Source organism: Dichotomopilus funicola (assembly GCF_033296635.1).
Source record: "Dichotomopilus funicola strain CBS 141.50 unplaced genomic scaffold C8A04scaffold_6, whole genome shotgun sequence".
NCBI lineage: Eukaryota > Fungi > Ascomycota > Sordariomycetes > Sordariales > Chaetomiaceae > Dichotomopilus > Dichotomopilus funicola.
Window position 1 is genome coordinate 282,377 of NW_026944027.1, and position 14,053 is coordinate 296,429.

At 54.7% G+C, this 14,053-nt stretch overlaps 2 protein-coding genes across 2 annotated transcripts; one reads left to right on the plus strand and one right to left on the minus strand.

Moving 5' to 3' along the window:
* Positions 1-3,842: 3,842 nt before the first annotated feature.
* On the plus strand, positions 3,843-4,151 carry C8A04DRAFT_25338 (uncharacterized protein; the record flags this gene model as incomplete). The annotated part of the gene is made up of 1 exon (XM_062779520.1): positions 3,843-4,151. The coding sequence occupies one exon, from the start codon at positions 3,843-3,845 to the stop codon at positions 4,149-4,151; it is 309 nt and encodes a 102-aa protein (XP_062640141.1).
* A 6,646-nt stretch (positions 4,152-10,797) lies between these two features.
* C8A04DRAFT_34665 (Lon protease C-terminal proteolytic domain-containing protein) lies at positions 10,798-13,870 on the minus strand (the record flags this gene model as incomplete). The annotated part of the gene is made up of 3 exons (XM_062782910.1): positions 10,798-10,885; positions 10,953-11,122; positions 11,204-13,870. The coding sequence occupies 3 exons, from the start codon at positions 13,868-13,870 to the stop codon at positions 10,798-10,800; spliced, it is 2,925 nt and encodes a 974-aa protein (XP_062640142.1).
* Positions 13,871-14,053: the final 183 nt, after the last annotated feature.

A 14,053-nucleotide genomic window follows, 5' to 3' on the forward strand; every position in this document is an offset into this window, starting at 1 on the left:
AGAGATTTACTACGAGTGGTCCTCGGGTGGTTTTTGTGCGAGTGAAGGGTGACGGTACAATTGAGATGGAGCCCAGATAGAGCAAGGATAGTCGGACACCAAGTCAGGGCACCCCAGCAAGTGTGGTTATCCCATGGATGGCCCCGAAAATCGAAGGCTAATGCCAGGTAACTGAGAGCCCTGGTCGTGGTCAACCCCCCAGCGCCCCCCCCCGGTCGGCCCAGGTTCTGTCCTTGGTGTGGGTATGGTAATCTGTAATCTGTAATCTGGACGTCGCAGCGCCGAGAGCACACGCAGTTCACACTCGCCCGCTGGCTGGCGTGGGGGAGGTGAGCCGTTTCCAGGGTCGTCAAGCCCGAGGCGTCCCCTAGCAAAGGGTAAAAGTGGCCGAGGCGCCTCCTTGCCCTCACGGTTAATATGGGTGTGAGAGCGCGCCAGTACCGTTGCAGATAGTGGACCTCGGGGGATGTTAGGGTGGCAGCATGCAGCTAGGCCTGGGGAACAAGCCGTCTGTCTATTGGGCGCTGGGGCATTCCACGATGTGGTTTCGTGCGCCCCATCAAAAAAAAAAGTTAAGCAGCGGGAGTCTTTGGTGCGAGATGGCCGGCGCCGCGCAATCTTGTTGACGTTTAGGGAAGTGTGCGGTTCGCACGTCCATGGACGCGTCCGTGTCCCGTCTCAGGTGTCAAACAACGGCCGGAGCTAGCGACTAGGAGCCTCCGCCAACAGCTCGGGGGTCGACCAAGTCGCTGGGAGCGGGGCCGGTTGGGAGGCGTGAAAGCCAAGCACTCTTGCTGGGAAGTGTCCGGTCGAGTCAAGTGGCGCCGAGCCCACAACCGAATGAGAGCTGGTGTTGTTGCCGGCCCCTTCCCTTGCTCGTCGGTATGTCACAGCATCAAACGGTGGAAACACGCCGCATCGGCTGTCTTGTCGACATTTAAGGACCCGGAAGCCACATCCTCAGACAACAAAGTTCTAGCGTATGCATGGCGCGGCTACCAACGTACATCAATGGCGTGACGTGACAGAGGGGTGTGTGGTTGCAAGTCTCGCAAAGACCGCCTCGTTGGTGATGCGACCCAATGCTGATGGCTGCAGAATTAGTAGGGACCCGGGAGCAACACCACGCTCCAGATTCGGGAATTATCGTTGAGTTAACTTTGAAGCAAGCAAGGAGCAAAGGAGCAATCGAAGCGGCAGGCAACGCCCCTCGCAAGGGCAAGCAAGACAGGGAAAGCGCAAAATTGGTCGCGGACAATTTGAAGGGGCGGCAACTTCCCAGCGTGTTTAGGATCGAGGGGTGACCCGTCCCCCTTCAAGTTCCTGCCTCCCGTGCCTCCATCGTTGTTGACGTTAGCGCGGGAATCTGATCGCCGGAAGGAGATACCGTCTCTCCTGCGGCGGGTGCGGGTTTTCGGTGTTGCTCCCGCCATGCTCAACACAACGAAAAGGCACACTGGTTGAGGCAACTCCTTGCCATGGAAAGCACCACCGGGGCCGAGCAAGTCTCCTCCTAGCGCGCTAGGACTATAGATAATTACCCCTGAGAGAAGGGACGACTGCGTGGAAGCGCCACACAGTTTTGAGAACAGTGCCTTCCCCATGGAAACCCGCCCCATGCGCCTCCGGAACACGTTCGTCACTTTTCTTTTGCCCATCGATCGAGGAAAGTGACACATTGCATGTCACTTTGTCACTTTCTCACAGCCAGCGGCTCCTCAATCTCGGTTTCCCACAATCGGCGCCGACCACTGCATCCACCCTCGAGACCACCCCATCGTTTTGCCAAACGGAAATTTTGCTGTCCTCTCTCGGTTGGGTGGTGTCGACTTCGGCCGCGATCTCTCCGACTGGGGAAGCGACCACCGCGGCCATGCAGACTCCCGTTCTTGCGGCAAGCGCACAAACCGCGGGCTCGGTATGCCCCGGCTTGTGACAGGGAGAAGCAAGCAAGACCGTTTATCTTTTTGCGCCATGCCGCCAGCCAGCGCGGGCGGTGATTGGCCCTGGAGCAGATGCGGCCGGATTTGTCTCGCTTCCCATTCGCACAAGCAAACTGCAGATCAACGTTTTCCGTTGTGTCGGTTCCCCCTCACAAAAGCTTGTATGCCAAGCCGCAGAGTATGCCCGGCCGCACAAGCCAGGGGTTCGAGGACCCCACTACAAGTACATTCACGAGTGTAGTGTAATTGCGGTAGGTACCTCCAATGGACCGCGGCGTTGAGCTCGAACTGCTCGGAACGGGAGGGGAATTTCGATCACACTTTCTCGTCATTATGAAGACCTCAATTATATGCCCTAACTCACTACCAACATAACATTGTCGACACAACCGATAATAAGATGAGTACGGGGTTGAGGGCCCAACTGACAACAAGGTTGATAATTGCATCAGGTGAGAGAGGGTTTGGGGGTGGGAAAATGAAACCTTGGTGCTACTCGGCGTTTCTTGACAAATGTGATTAATTAAACATCAACGTATGTATGTACACGTACCCCATACCCCGCGAGATATCAGGGAGCAAAACAGCACGATCCCGCCCTACAAAAATGCGAGAAATGCCGAATGCGTACAGTGGTGTACGCAAGCTCTTGCTCTAAAGGAATCTGCCGTGAAATTGGCGCCCGAGTACTGAGACACGAGAACAGTGGCGGCAAACCGGAATGGGCCCGCGACGGCTGCGTGATCGCCCAAAGCTTTGGAGCCAGTGTCAAGTTCCCCGTCTTGTCAATGACACCGCCCATTGAAATCCCATTGGGTCGTGACCTTGACCTTGACTTCCTTTGAGTCCGTCTCGAACGCAGCTTGCGCAGGACATCGGCCGTTGCGGCTGGTACCCCCGTGTGCGCCACGAGACCTTAAGCACACAAGATGGGGAAATACAAAGTCGAGGTAAAAGGCATATACTCTCTCTCTGCAGTGAGTCTAACTAACTATATTCTCCGCCGTGTGTTTGCCTTCATCAGCTACTAGACTGGGCGCTCGTCATTGAACACTTCAACCACATACGAATACCACAGTACATACGAATAGCATGTTCTCTCGATCGGTCGCCGGTGGGTCACTCTTTGTGCCCAGCAGCCTGGGCACAAAGTTCGAATGATTCAGTCTCGGCGGATTTCTGCTCGAGACTTGTCGTGTAGCAGCAGAAGAAAAGAGCGGAGATTCTGCCATCCTCTGTATTTTTGGCAGGCCTACGGAGTAAAACCGTGTCGATCCCATCGCATTCGGCCTCATCCTTTCATCAATTCTTTGCAGTACTTCGTACACGTAGAGATTTATGCGTGCGCCGCTGAGGGCAAAAGACTGCTGTGGAGCGACACAATAAGCGAGATTTTCCAGAAATTCTAAACAATTTCGAGGGCGACCTTCCAGAAAAGTAACTCTGCACCCGACCGATTTGAACTGATCCCCGCGCGTCAGAAATTTTCCGGGCCTGACCTGGCAAAATCCGGGATGTGAGGGGAGGCATCACGGCATCGCATGACGTTATGCCGAGGCCCTGGACCTGTCGGGCTATTTTTCATTTAGTTCCCTTTTTGAAGGGTGGTCAAGGTTCTCTTGACTTCAACGCGGATGCAGAGCTGGGTGATGTTGCCGTCGGCGACGATCCTCCCCATGAAATCTTGAGCGTTTGCTTCAGGTAATTTCTTCACTCCTTGTCGAGCTCTCCCCATCCGTTTGCTCTTTTCCAGAGTAGTGTAATCGATTGCGGGGGTGCTTGGAGTGTTTTGCCATCACACGGTGCATGAGTGAGGCGGGGGAAACTCCGTTCATCTCATCCATGTCACGGCCGTGCGCGCGCCGGCTCAATTTGAGGGAGACGGAAGATCGACCCAGCATGCGCACAAATTACGAGCACGCAGCAGTCGTCGGCCTTGTGGTGATCGACTTGGCAGACCTGCAAAGCACGTCTCGCCGACTTTTGGATACTACCGCGCGGGCCCGCACGTGTGTTGGGTGTGACCAACAAATCAGCCAAGCAGCCAAGAAGCCAAGTTCCACGACCCTCGCACACTTCTCGAAGAATCGAACGGACAGCTTGTCCGCTGACCGTTTTGATCCCCGGACCGCTGAAATGTCCGTTCTCTGGTTTGCGGTCCCTCCGATTGGTTGTTTATTCTTCCATCACGCCTTTGAGCTGGAGTGAGTGAGACAAGTTCCAGCTCCTCAAGCTTTGAAGATTCTCCAACAACAGCACCATCGCGCGACAGTCAAACTTGTTGCGGCAACGCCAGACGCTTGGCAGGTACCCTGGCGAGAAGGGATCAACCTTTAATTAGCCCAGAACGGTGCTACTCAGGTGCAGGGGGTCAGGATCCATGAAGAGGCCCATACACGACAGTTTGGCGACCACCAGTCGACAGACCTACACTGTTACTGTGCAGTTCGTGTACACTACCAATACACCTGATCGGAGGCTGGTTCGTCTGAACTCTCCGGATGGGTGATCTAATCGGGTGGGAAGAAAAGCGGTTGTTGATTGTGTGCGACCACGCTCAGATCCGACTGTGGCTAGCCATGGCGGACACGGAGATCTCTCCCCTCTCTCTCGGAGATACACTTGAAGGACGTTGCCGAACCGGACCCGCGAGGGCAAAGGAGAATTTGTTGATGCTGCAGGTGTGCGCAACGGCCGAGTTCACTACCTGCAAGAAAATGGAAGTTCATCGTCGACATAGTACATACAATCGGAAATGTGGACACTAGAGAACAGCCCAAGGCAGTGTATGTATGTACAAGAGAGGTCGTTGTGATTGAGTTACTCCGAGTTCGTAACTGAAACCACGCGATTTGGTGGACGAGTCTTGGCACGCACATGGTGATCAAACTGCCCGCTTGCGCCATCAGCCATGCGGAGATGCCTTTTGCGGCCACAGCCAAGGTCGTTGCTTCCTGTTTTGTCATGACCGAGTCTTGAGACTGCATCGGCACCGAGATGTGCACGGACTCCCGACCCATCTCCTGCTCTCCCTGTGTTTTCCTCCGGACCTGCTTGAAGCGATCAGTTCCTTCCTAACCTGCCGGCCGTGACGTTCATCAGCCCATCACTTGCCAGCACCTTCCGCTTGTTCATCCTCGCTCACCCGCACATACACTATGAAGGGGAACAGGATTTGTTCTTTCCACCCCAATCCCACCCACTTTGGTTACAATGAAACTTGACCTGCATTCGAAGCCCCGGCCCGTCTCCCCCCAAACCCAAGGACCGCACGGAGCAACGGGCCAATCAGCGAGCTTGCCGCGAAGCAAAATTCGCCGGAAAGGGCAGAGCTTCCACCCATGGAGCCATGGTGGATTGAGGACGATGCAGGGATCTTGAGCTGGTTTTCTTCTCCCCTCCCGTTCCCCTCACGCGCACCCCACGGGCGGGCCGTTGGCGAACCTTCCATCAATCAATCTGCCCCATCTCGACACCCCCACCCGTGCAGCAAAAGTCTACACTGCACTACAGTCGCATCCTGGATGAAATTGGCCCTTCCACTTCATCGGCCCGGGCGCCTCTCGCTGTGATACCCATCAGCAGAAACCAATGGGGCTTGAGAAAAAAGCGCCTTGGCTGAGCGGTCCTTGACGAGGGCGAGTCGTGACGCCCGAAGCAGCACCGGCATTACCTCATGCAACAACAAGCGCCTCGAAATGAGGTGTCGTTCACTCACATCCTCCCCCGCCCATCCGCCTCCCCCATAATTCACCCTCCATTTGCGATGGGGAGTCGACTTCCCTCTCTGAAGGGAAGTAGCTGCCTAATGAGCGGACCGAATGGGATACACATCGACGTTGTCCCTTAGTATCCACACAACCTGCCGACCGAGCTGCTGTTTGCGACATCTCGAAGGACCCGTTGAACAAATTTCTTCGAATTTCGCGCCCAGGAGTGAGAGGGTTACCACCAAACCTCCGATGATGTCTCGATGTATCACTGCGGCGTTGACCCAAGCCGCGTCTTTCTGGGTGGGGGGCCGCCCAGCCCTTCCACTCGAATGTCATTTCCCACATTCTTCCCTGGCCACGAGGACCGGGAAATTTTTCTCCCTCCCGCGCGAATTGGATGAAGCTGCCCTGGTCGCCCTTCCTCTTTGAGCCAGCTAGCCACCCAAGCCTCCCCCCTGTCGCACCCTGTAACGCAAGGACCGAGAGAGTCAGGGTTCGGGGTGGAAGAGTGAAGAGGCTGGCTGACTGGCTCGGCTGGGAATGACGGAGGCTCGAGCAAAGCTCGGCAAGGAAGCGACGAGAATTTGGGCGCAAAAAAACAAAGCGCATTGCCTGACTCGCAAAGGAAGCCGAAGCTCAAGACTCGTTCGAGTACAATACAATCCTTGAATGATTGTTAGCGCGGAACCTGAACAGCCATTTTGGGAATCGATCTGCAAGCCTCCAATCTAGCCAATAAGAAATTGAGGCACAGGCCACTTTTCCATCACTACGAAGATTGAACCATCACGAAAATCACGATCAAACCAACGAATTCAGGGAAAGCAATGCCAATCAACGAAATCAACAGAATCCAATTGGAATATATATAGATTTGGATAAAGCGTTTAAGTGATCATAACTTCTTCGACGTCCTACTAGTTATATGAGATAACCCTAACCTTAAATTCCTCCATCTTATTTATCGGGTTAGAATCATTTCCTAGAATGGAGGATACACTGGGTACCGAGCGGCACCCTTGTTTTCGGCTAATTTGTATGTGGTGTTGGGTACTTTTTGATTCTTGGCAGTATCTTGCTAGTCACTTGTAATTGCATTGATTGGCTCTATATCCTTGTTTGACCCACTTTAAGTCCTGAGCTAACAATCATTCAGGGGTTGGATTGTACACGAGTGTGTGGTGGTTTCATGCTCTCTGATTTCTCCGCCCTTCCCGCCCCTCAAGGGTTCTAGCCGACACTCTTGGCACACCGACGGAAAGGTGACCGGGGCTTCGACAAGGAGCAAGTTGGGCCACTCGGGGGTGAGTGGGCCCTTAGCGCTCCCGAGGCTGGGGAACTAATTCCGGATATATCCTTTGTCGCCACTATTCTCAGACACGCTTGGGCACGGGATATTCCTTCGTCTCGATATCCTCCACCTCAGTCTCAACAGCCTTGACTGTGATCTTCGGCAAGAATTAACTTTATTGAAGGTGGGGTGAGAATCCCCCCCTTTACGAAGCTAGTAGACGGATCAAGCTGTGTGAGCGTGACTGCCGTCAGGGAGAAGGCACGGGAAAGGGGGCGAGATAATTGCATGAGGCGAGGGATCGTAATGCGCAATACTGCCAAAAAGCGCCATCTCTTGGTAGCGGTGATACGTTCGACCCGGCGGAGCTTGGTTTTGTGCAAACCAGGTGCGAAACCCAGTCAGCTACACTGAGCCCGTTGGGCCGACAAGTCCATTGAAATCCCGGTTTCCGTGCCGTCCCGTACTCGGGCCAATATCAGGGACCAAGTCGCCAGGTTTTACACAGTCATCAGTCAGGACACGCACTACGCCCAAGCGGCCGTGAGGGGATATTCCGCGAAGTAAGGACGTTGTCTAACGATGTACATTTCTCTAACGTGGTGTGTTCCCCTGAGTCGATCATACCGTTTAAGAGCCAGAGCGTCCGGGAATTGGACCTTGATGGTTGAAAAGAGAGGCTTTTTCATGGAAAATGTCCCACCAACGTAGAATCAGCCTACCCTGCGGCATATCTACACTCTCGCCTATTGGGGATCCTGAAATTAAAGGGGAAACGCCATAACTATCGCGTCAGTGTGTCGTGCACCTTCTAAGGAATGACATTTTCCCGCATGTTGGTGCGTTTTGCGCGGCTCTAGTTTCTCGGAAATCGGTACTCTAATTTCACAGATATGAATCAACCTGAAACTTCGCCGGGTCTAGACATCGTCGCCCTTCCCGGTGCACCTCGTGCCCTTTCTCGTTGGCTTTCGGGATAGAGAAGAACGAAGAAGGGAACACAATTCCTAGTATCACGGCAAGAAAGCAACCTCGGAAGTTAGCAAGGAGGCGTCCCGAGGGGGCTATTCATCTACACCCTCAGAACCATGCCCGAGCCCACCCGCCGGCGAATAGACAGGTCGAAGTTCCGGCTTAAGTCATGAAGCGGTTTAGGAAGGAGCTAGATCGCTGGAGGTTGGTGATCCACCCGATCGGGCGTGATGATGTTGAACTGACACCTTTTATGTAAGGTAGTAACACTAGGTCCGCGGGCACCGTAAACACACCGAGAGTATACACTAGTGTAACTGTTGGGTGTTACGTCCGGGGGCCCGGAGCAGACTCGAGCGCTTGCGATACATGGTTGTCTTACTGTTCAGCAGACATGTGTTGTTAATGTCCCTGACTCGCAGGAGGAGCGAGCCCAGGTGAGTTTCGATTCTTACCTCTGGACCAAGGCAATGGTTCGCTTGCAAGGGACAGATCTATCTAGGAATTGTTCTAACGATATCGGAAACGCCTTGTCGCTCTTGTGAACTTATAACATGATGATTCACTGGTTCTAGAACTGCACTTCTAGACTCAACAACCTGCTAGTATTAGCGCCTGTACCACGAGAAGAACATCGAGAAAATGTTCCATGACACGAAACAGATGAAACAACACGATTCAACAAAAGCGAGCCGCCCAAGTCTGGGACGCAACCACAAGCACACCGCCAGAGTGAGACAGATTTCACCAACTTCAGCTGAACAGTCTCCAGGTACGGGAGCTTCCTTCTTGATAATACATGCCCGAGCTACATACCGTTGCAGCAACACAAAAGTACCCCCACCATATCTGGAACAGTCACGGAAGCCATTCTCACTCACATCAGAGACACGCAAGTAATCTCCACGGGATTGAATATCCCCGCGAATCGGGATATTTTCCCCTTGAACGCGGACCCGAAATGCGCTTAGTCACCTTGTTATCGTCACCCGCCGGCTGTACTTGCCCTTGTTTGCCGACTTCCGCATCCCACTACATCATCAAGTCGGCCATTTGATTCGCCTCGGGATCCTACTATATTTGTCGCCCACAAAAGGTGAACAACATCTGGGACTTGACGGGACCGCTCCCTTTCCCGTCTCTCCACGTGAGAATCGGGTACGAAACCAAAATAAGGGGCCGGCCAGACGGACGGGTAGTCAGTAAAACCGTGTTATCCAGCACCGGCTAGACGCTAAGCACGGGGTTTGTCGTTCAATGAGAAGAGAGAGATTTGATATACGTGTAACGGGAACACAAAAACGGTTGGGCACGGGGGAACTGAACGATTAAACCCGCTTCAGGTACTTTTAGTTACGTAGGTACCAGTTCCAGAACCACCTCCCGAACATCATCTCTGAGTACATACATACTTCTCTCTACACCAACGTACCCCCCTCGGCATCCGGAAGCGAACACAGGAATACACCTGCAGCATTACCCACCGTTGCCCCTGCAGCCCCCCGTGTTGTGTATCTTACCTACCCACCTACCTGTGTTCCCATTCCTATGTACCTCACACCCTCAAAGGTAACTGTCCTTCACATGCACGTCTTGCACACGCGCGCATGCAGCGTTGGGAGTAACACAAACCGGGGACCACAAGATCTGGTGCGACATATCCCCTTCGTTGTCGGGGGCGTTGCGACAAAACAGTATCCGAGACATGGTTTGTGGAGTCTTTTTTGTTGTGTTTTTTTTTTTTTTTTGTTTTTCTGTGTTGTTGGCGCCAGTGTATGTGGTGTAGCATGGTACTACATTTACCTGCTAAATACCGAAGATACCCGTCTGCGTGGCTCAAGCTGGGTCGGTGGCGGGCGGGTTGGGTTGGTAGGTGAGGTGAGATGTATTTTGTGTTGTGTTTGTTATTCCCCACTGGACTCGGACACTTCCAAAGTGATGGTAGTTAACGAGGCATATGTGGATGCTCGGAGTGAACGACATAAAAAACGAAAGGATTTATTGCCCGGTAACAGCCAGAACAGCGGATATTGACTCTTAAGTTTGAGATTACCGAAGTAGGTAGATAACGAAGTAAGGAGGGAGGTAGTTTCCAGCGGTATGTGAGGGAACACAAAAACACCAAAAGGGGCGAGTAAACAAACCCACGAAAATGATTCGGCCAGTGATGCAACCAGCCCCACCCTCAGACTTCCATCGAAAACAGAGCAGAAAAGAAGTAACGACCAAGACCACCAAGGCAAAGGGAAAAAGAACCAGAAGACACACCACATACCCCATTCGTTCGTTTACCACCCAATGCAAACCAGCCCAGCACATTCCATATGCCCTTCAGCAGAACATAACCCCCCAACGGACTATAACTGACCCCATGTCTCTCCCCACCACACCACCCAAACGAATCAACAAAACGCCGAGACGACAAGAGACAATTATAATCCCGCATACGGAGGAGGCAGGTACTGTGCATGTCTCATCATGTCTCGTTTTGTCTTGTCTCGCGGAGACAATATATCTCACACATACACACAGACACACACCACATACAAAGAGAGACACAGCCACACACACACACGCAGGAGTATCCATTTCCCCCTACACCCCCAAAAAACAATACACAAAACTCCTTACCGCCCCCCCTCGCTGGACGCCACCTTGTGTACACTACACTAATCTGCAGACGCCACCCCCGCAAACTAGGCAGGTCTGTTCTGTCTATAGAGCAAGTCCACCCGAGTGTTGGCTGGCTGGCGTTACGCTGTATGAGTCCCAAAAAAGCTGGACAGAAGAAAAAGTGTCTTTGACCCCAAGCGTAACACGAACCCTAACCCTCCCTTGATGATGATAACTCTCCTTTCCATTAAGGTCATTTACGAATTTACAGTCGACTCTCCACAATAGGATGGTCCTGTTCACCAGGCCACTGGCTCTCTGGCCAGACGTGCCGGATGGCTTCCCAGATGTGGCTGAGGAAGATGTTAGTATAGGATTTAGAAAGGGGCGAGGGGGGGCTTCTAAGAGGGGCAAGCATACTCAACATGCACAATCTCCAACCCGTCTTTAACCTCCTGTGGAAGGTCCTTGACGTCCTTTCGGTTCTGTGCCGGTAGCATCACCGTCTTGACGCCGGCGCGCAAGGCGCCAATTAGTTTCTCCTTGATACCACCAACGGCTGTGATCCGTCCTCGGAGGGAGATCTCGCCCTATTATGGGATTAGGTTCTTTCCCTTCTTGTTTTGCAATGGACTGTAAGTTGTAGAGGAAAAAAAAAAGGCAAAACATACCGTCATAGCCAGCGTAGGCGGCACAGCCTTGCCAGAGAACAACGAAATCAACGCAATCGCCTGCGCAATCCCACTACTCGGCCCATCCTTCGGGATCGACCCCGACGGGCAATGCACATGAATACTACGATCCTTCATAATATTCTCCGCCGGCCCCCTCGTCAAGCCCAGCTCATATGCATGCGCCTTCACCCACGTCAGCGCCACCTCCACACTCTCCTTGAGCACATCCCCCAGTTTCCCCGTCAGCTGCACGGTGCCTGTCCCGGGCATGTCGGCGACCTCGATGAAGAGGATGCTGCCGTTGCCGCCGGTGCTGTACGCGACCAGGCCCGTGACGATGCCCGGGCGGCTGGTCTTTTCGGCGATTTCTTCTTCGAATTTCTCGATGCCGAGGAAGCGCTCGAGGTCGTCGACGCGCAGGCGCGGGTTGTAGGTTTCTGGGTGCCCTGCGTCCTTGGCGTCGGCGAACTCGACGGCTTTGCCGCGTAGTACGGAGGAGATCTCGCGCTCGAGGTTGCGGACGCCGGCTTCGCGGGTGTAGGACTCGATGATTTTGGACACGACATCCTCGGAGAAGACGACTTGGTCCTGGGCGAGGCCGTTGACGCGCATTTGTTTGGGGACGAGGTGCTGCATGGCGATGTGGCGCTTCTCCAGGGTGGTGTAGCCGGGCAGGTAGATGGTCTCCATGCGGTCGAGCAGCGGCGGGGGGATGGTGTCGAGGCTGTTGGCGGTGGCGATGAACATGACCTTGCTCAGGTCGATGGGGATGTTGATGTAGTGGTCGGTGAAGGTGTGGTTCTGCTCCGGGTCGAGCACTTCCAGCATGGCCGCTGAGGGATCTCCGTGGGCGCTTGACCCGCCCACTTTGTCGATCTCGTCGAGCAGGAAGACCGGATTCGCCACGCCAACCTTTTTCAGCCCTTGCACGATCAGCCCGGGCATGGCAGCGACGTAGGTGCGGCGGTGACCGCGGATCTCGGCTTCGTCGCGCACACCGCCGAGAGATATGCGATGGAACTTTCTCCCCAGGGCAATGGCCACAGAGCGCGCGAGACTGGTCTTGCCCACGCCGGGGGGCCCAACAAGTAGGAGAATAGGGGACTTGTCCACCATCCGCCTGCTCTTGAGGACCTCCAGCTTTGCAATATTGGACTTGACCTTTTCTTCCACGCCTACCTCAGGCGTGGTCCCAGGGGACTCAGTCTTCTCAGCCTTCTCGGTGTTCTCGTCCCTACCCGCAGCCTCGATAGCACCAATCTCCTCCTCTGCCTGCTTGATCTGCGCGTCCACATCGTCATTGATAGACTGCTTCAGCCTCAGCACAGCAAGGTACTCCAGCAGCCGCTTCTTGACCTTCTCAAGCCCATAGTGATCATCATCCAGCTGCTTGCGAGCCCGAGCCAGGGTCTGCGGCCCCAACCTGTCGTCGGTGGTGGCCGTCCACGGGACCTCGGCGAGGGTCTCGAGGTAGGTCCGCGTGACGGCGTGCTCGGCCTGGGCAGGATGGATCTTCTTAAGGCGCCGCATCTCGCGGTCCGCGACCTTGGCCGCTTCGGGCGTTAGCTTGGCCTCGTCTAGTCTCTTTTGAAGCTCATCGAGTTCATCAGCCTCCGGGTCTTCTTCCGAGTTCCCGCCTGGGTTTTTGTTTTTATTGTCGTTGCTGCTGCCCGAAAAGCCCGGCATCCCCGTGGCTGACGAGGGGATCTTGAAGGGTAACCGGGCCTTGCCGGATCTGATGAAGTTTTCGATGTTGTTCTTAGCCGAGTCGGGGTCAAATGGCAGCGTCGTGGTGGTCACAGCCGTGATCTTGATGCTGTTCTTGATATTCCCAACCTGGCGATCCAGCAACTCAATCACTTTCGTAACCCGCTCCTTAACATCCCGCATCGCCAACACTTGCAGCTTCTCCTCGTATGAACTGTCCACAATATTCGCCATAAAATCCGCCAGCGACCCAGGAAGTTTCTGGCGCGTGATGAACATATCCAGCCGGCGAGCAAGCAGTGGCGACAGCCCGGGCGTGCCACCACTGCCCGAGCGCGGGATGAGGGATGACAGCCGCAGAATGGCAACAAGCTCCCTAGACAACAACTTCAGGTGCTGGAACAGCTCCTCGAGCGTCGCGTCCGCCCGGCTGTGCTCGTCCTGGTAATATGTGACTTTCCCTTCTAGATACGCCTTGCCCTCGTAGACCTTATCCACCCGGACACGCGTGACCCCTTCCACCAGCAGTGTGAACTCGCCTGTCCCGCGGCCCTCGACGCCCGTGATCTTGGCCGCTACGCCCCAGCCGTACAGATCGGTCTTGGTAGCCTTGGCCGGATCGACATCGTTCTCGGCGTCCGCAGGCGGAGGTGTCGCTTTTGCAGCAGCGGCATCAGCAGCATCCGCATCAGCATCGTTCTCGGCAGCACCTTCTTGGATCAGCAGCTGGCCGTTGGCCCCCAGCAGCGCGGACGCGAGAGGGACGCAGGCGATGGGCACGGTGTCGATGCGGCCGTTGGGGGATTTGGACGCGGCGCGGGTGTAGACGGCGGCCAGCAGCGAGGCGATGTCGGGACGGTTGAGCGACACGGCGATGCGCTGCACGACGCCGGGGAGGAGCACGGTGCCCCGGGGGAGGGTGATGATTGGGAGGGTGGCTGAGTGGGACCGCGCCATGATGTCGAATCGAGGATGGATAGATTAGGTCGTCGGGATTATTGAGGATGGAGTATTCGGGATTAGGGTGGTTCGGGTTTCGAGTCTGATGGATTGTTCCCTCTCTGCTGTTCCACTCTTTTGAAGCTATCCGTTTTAGTGCCGCAAGAGGCAACAAGATCCCGCCATCCAACCGCGTTGGGA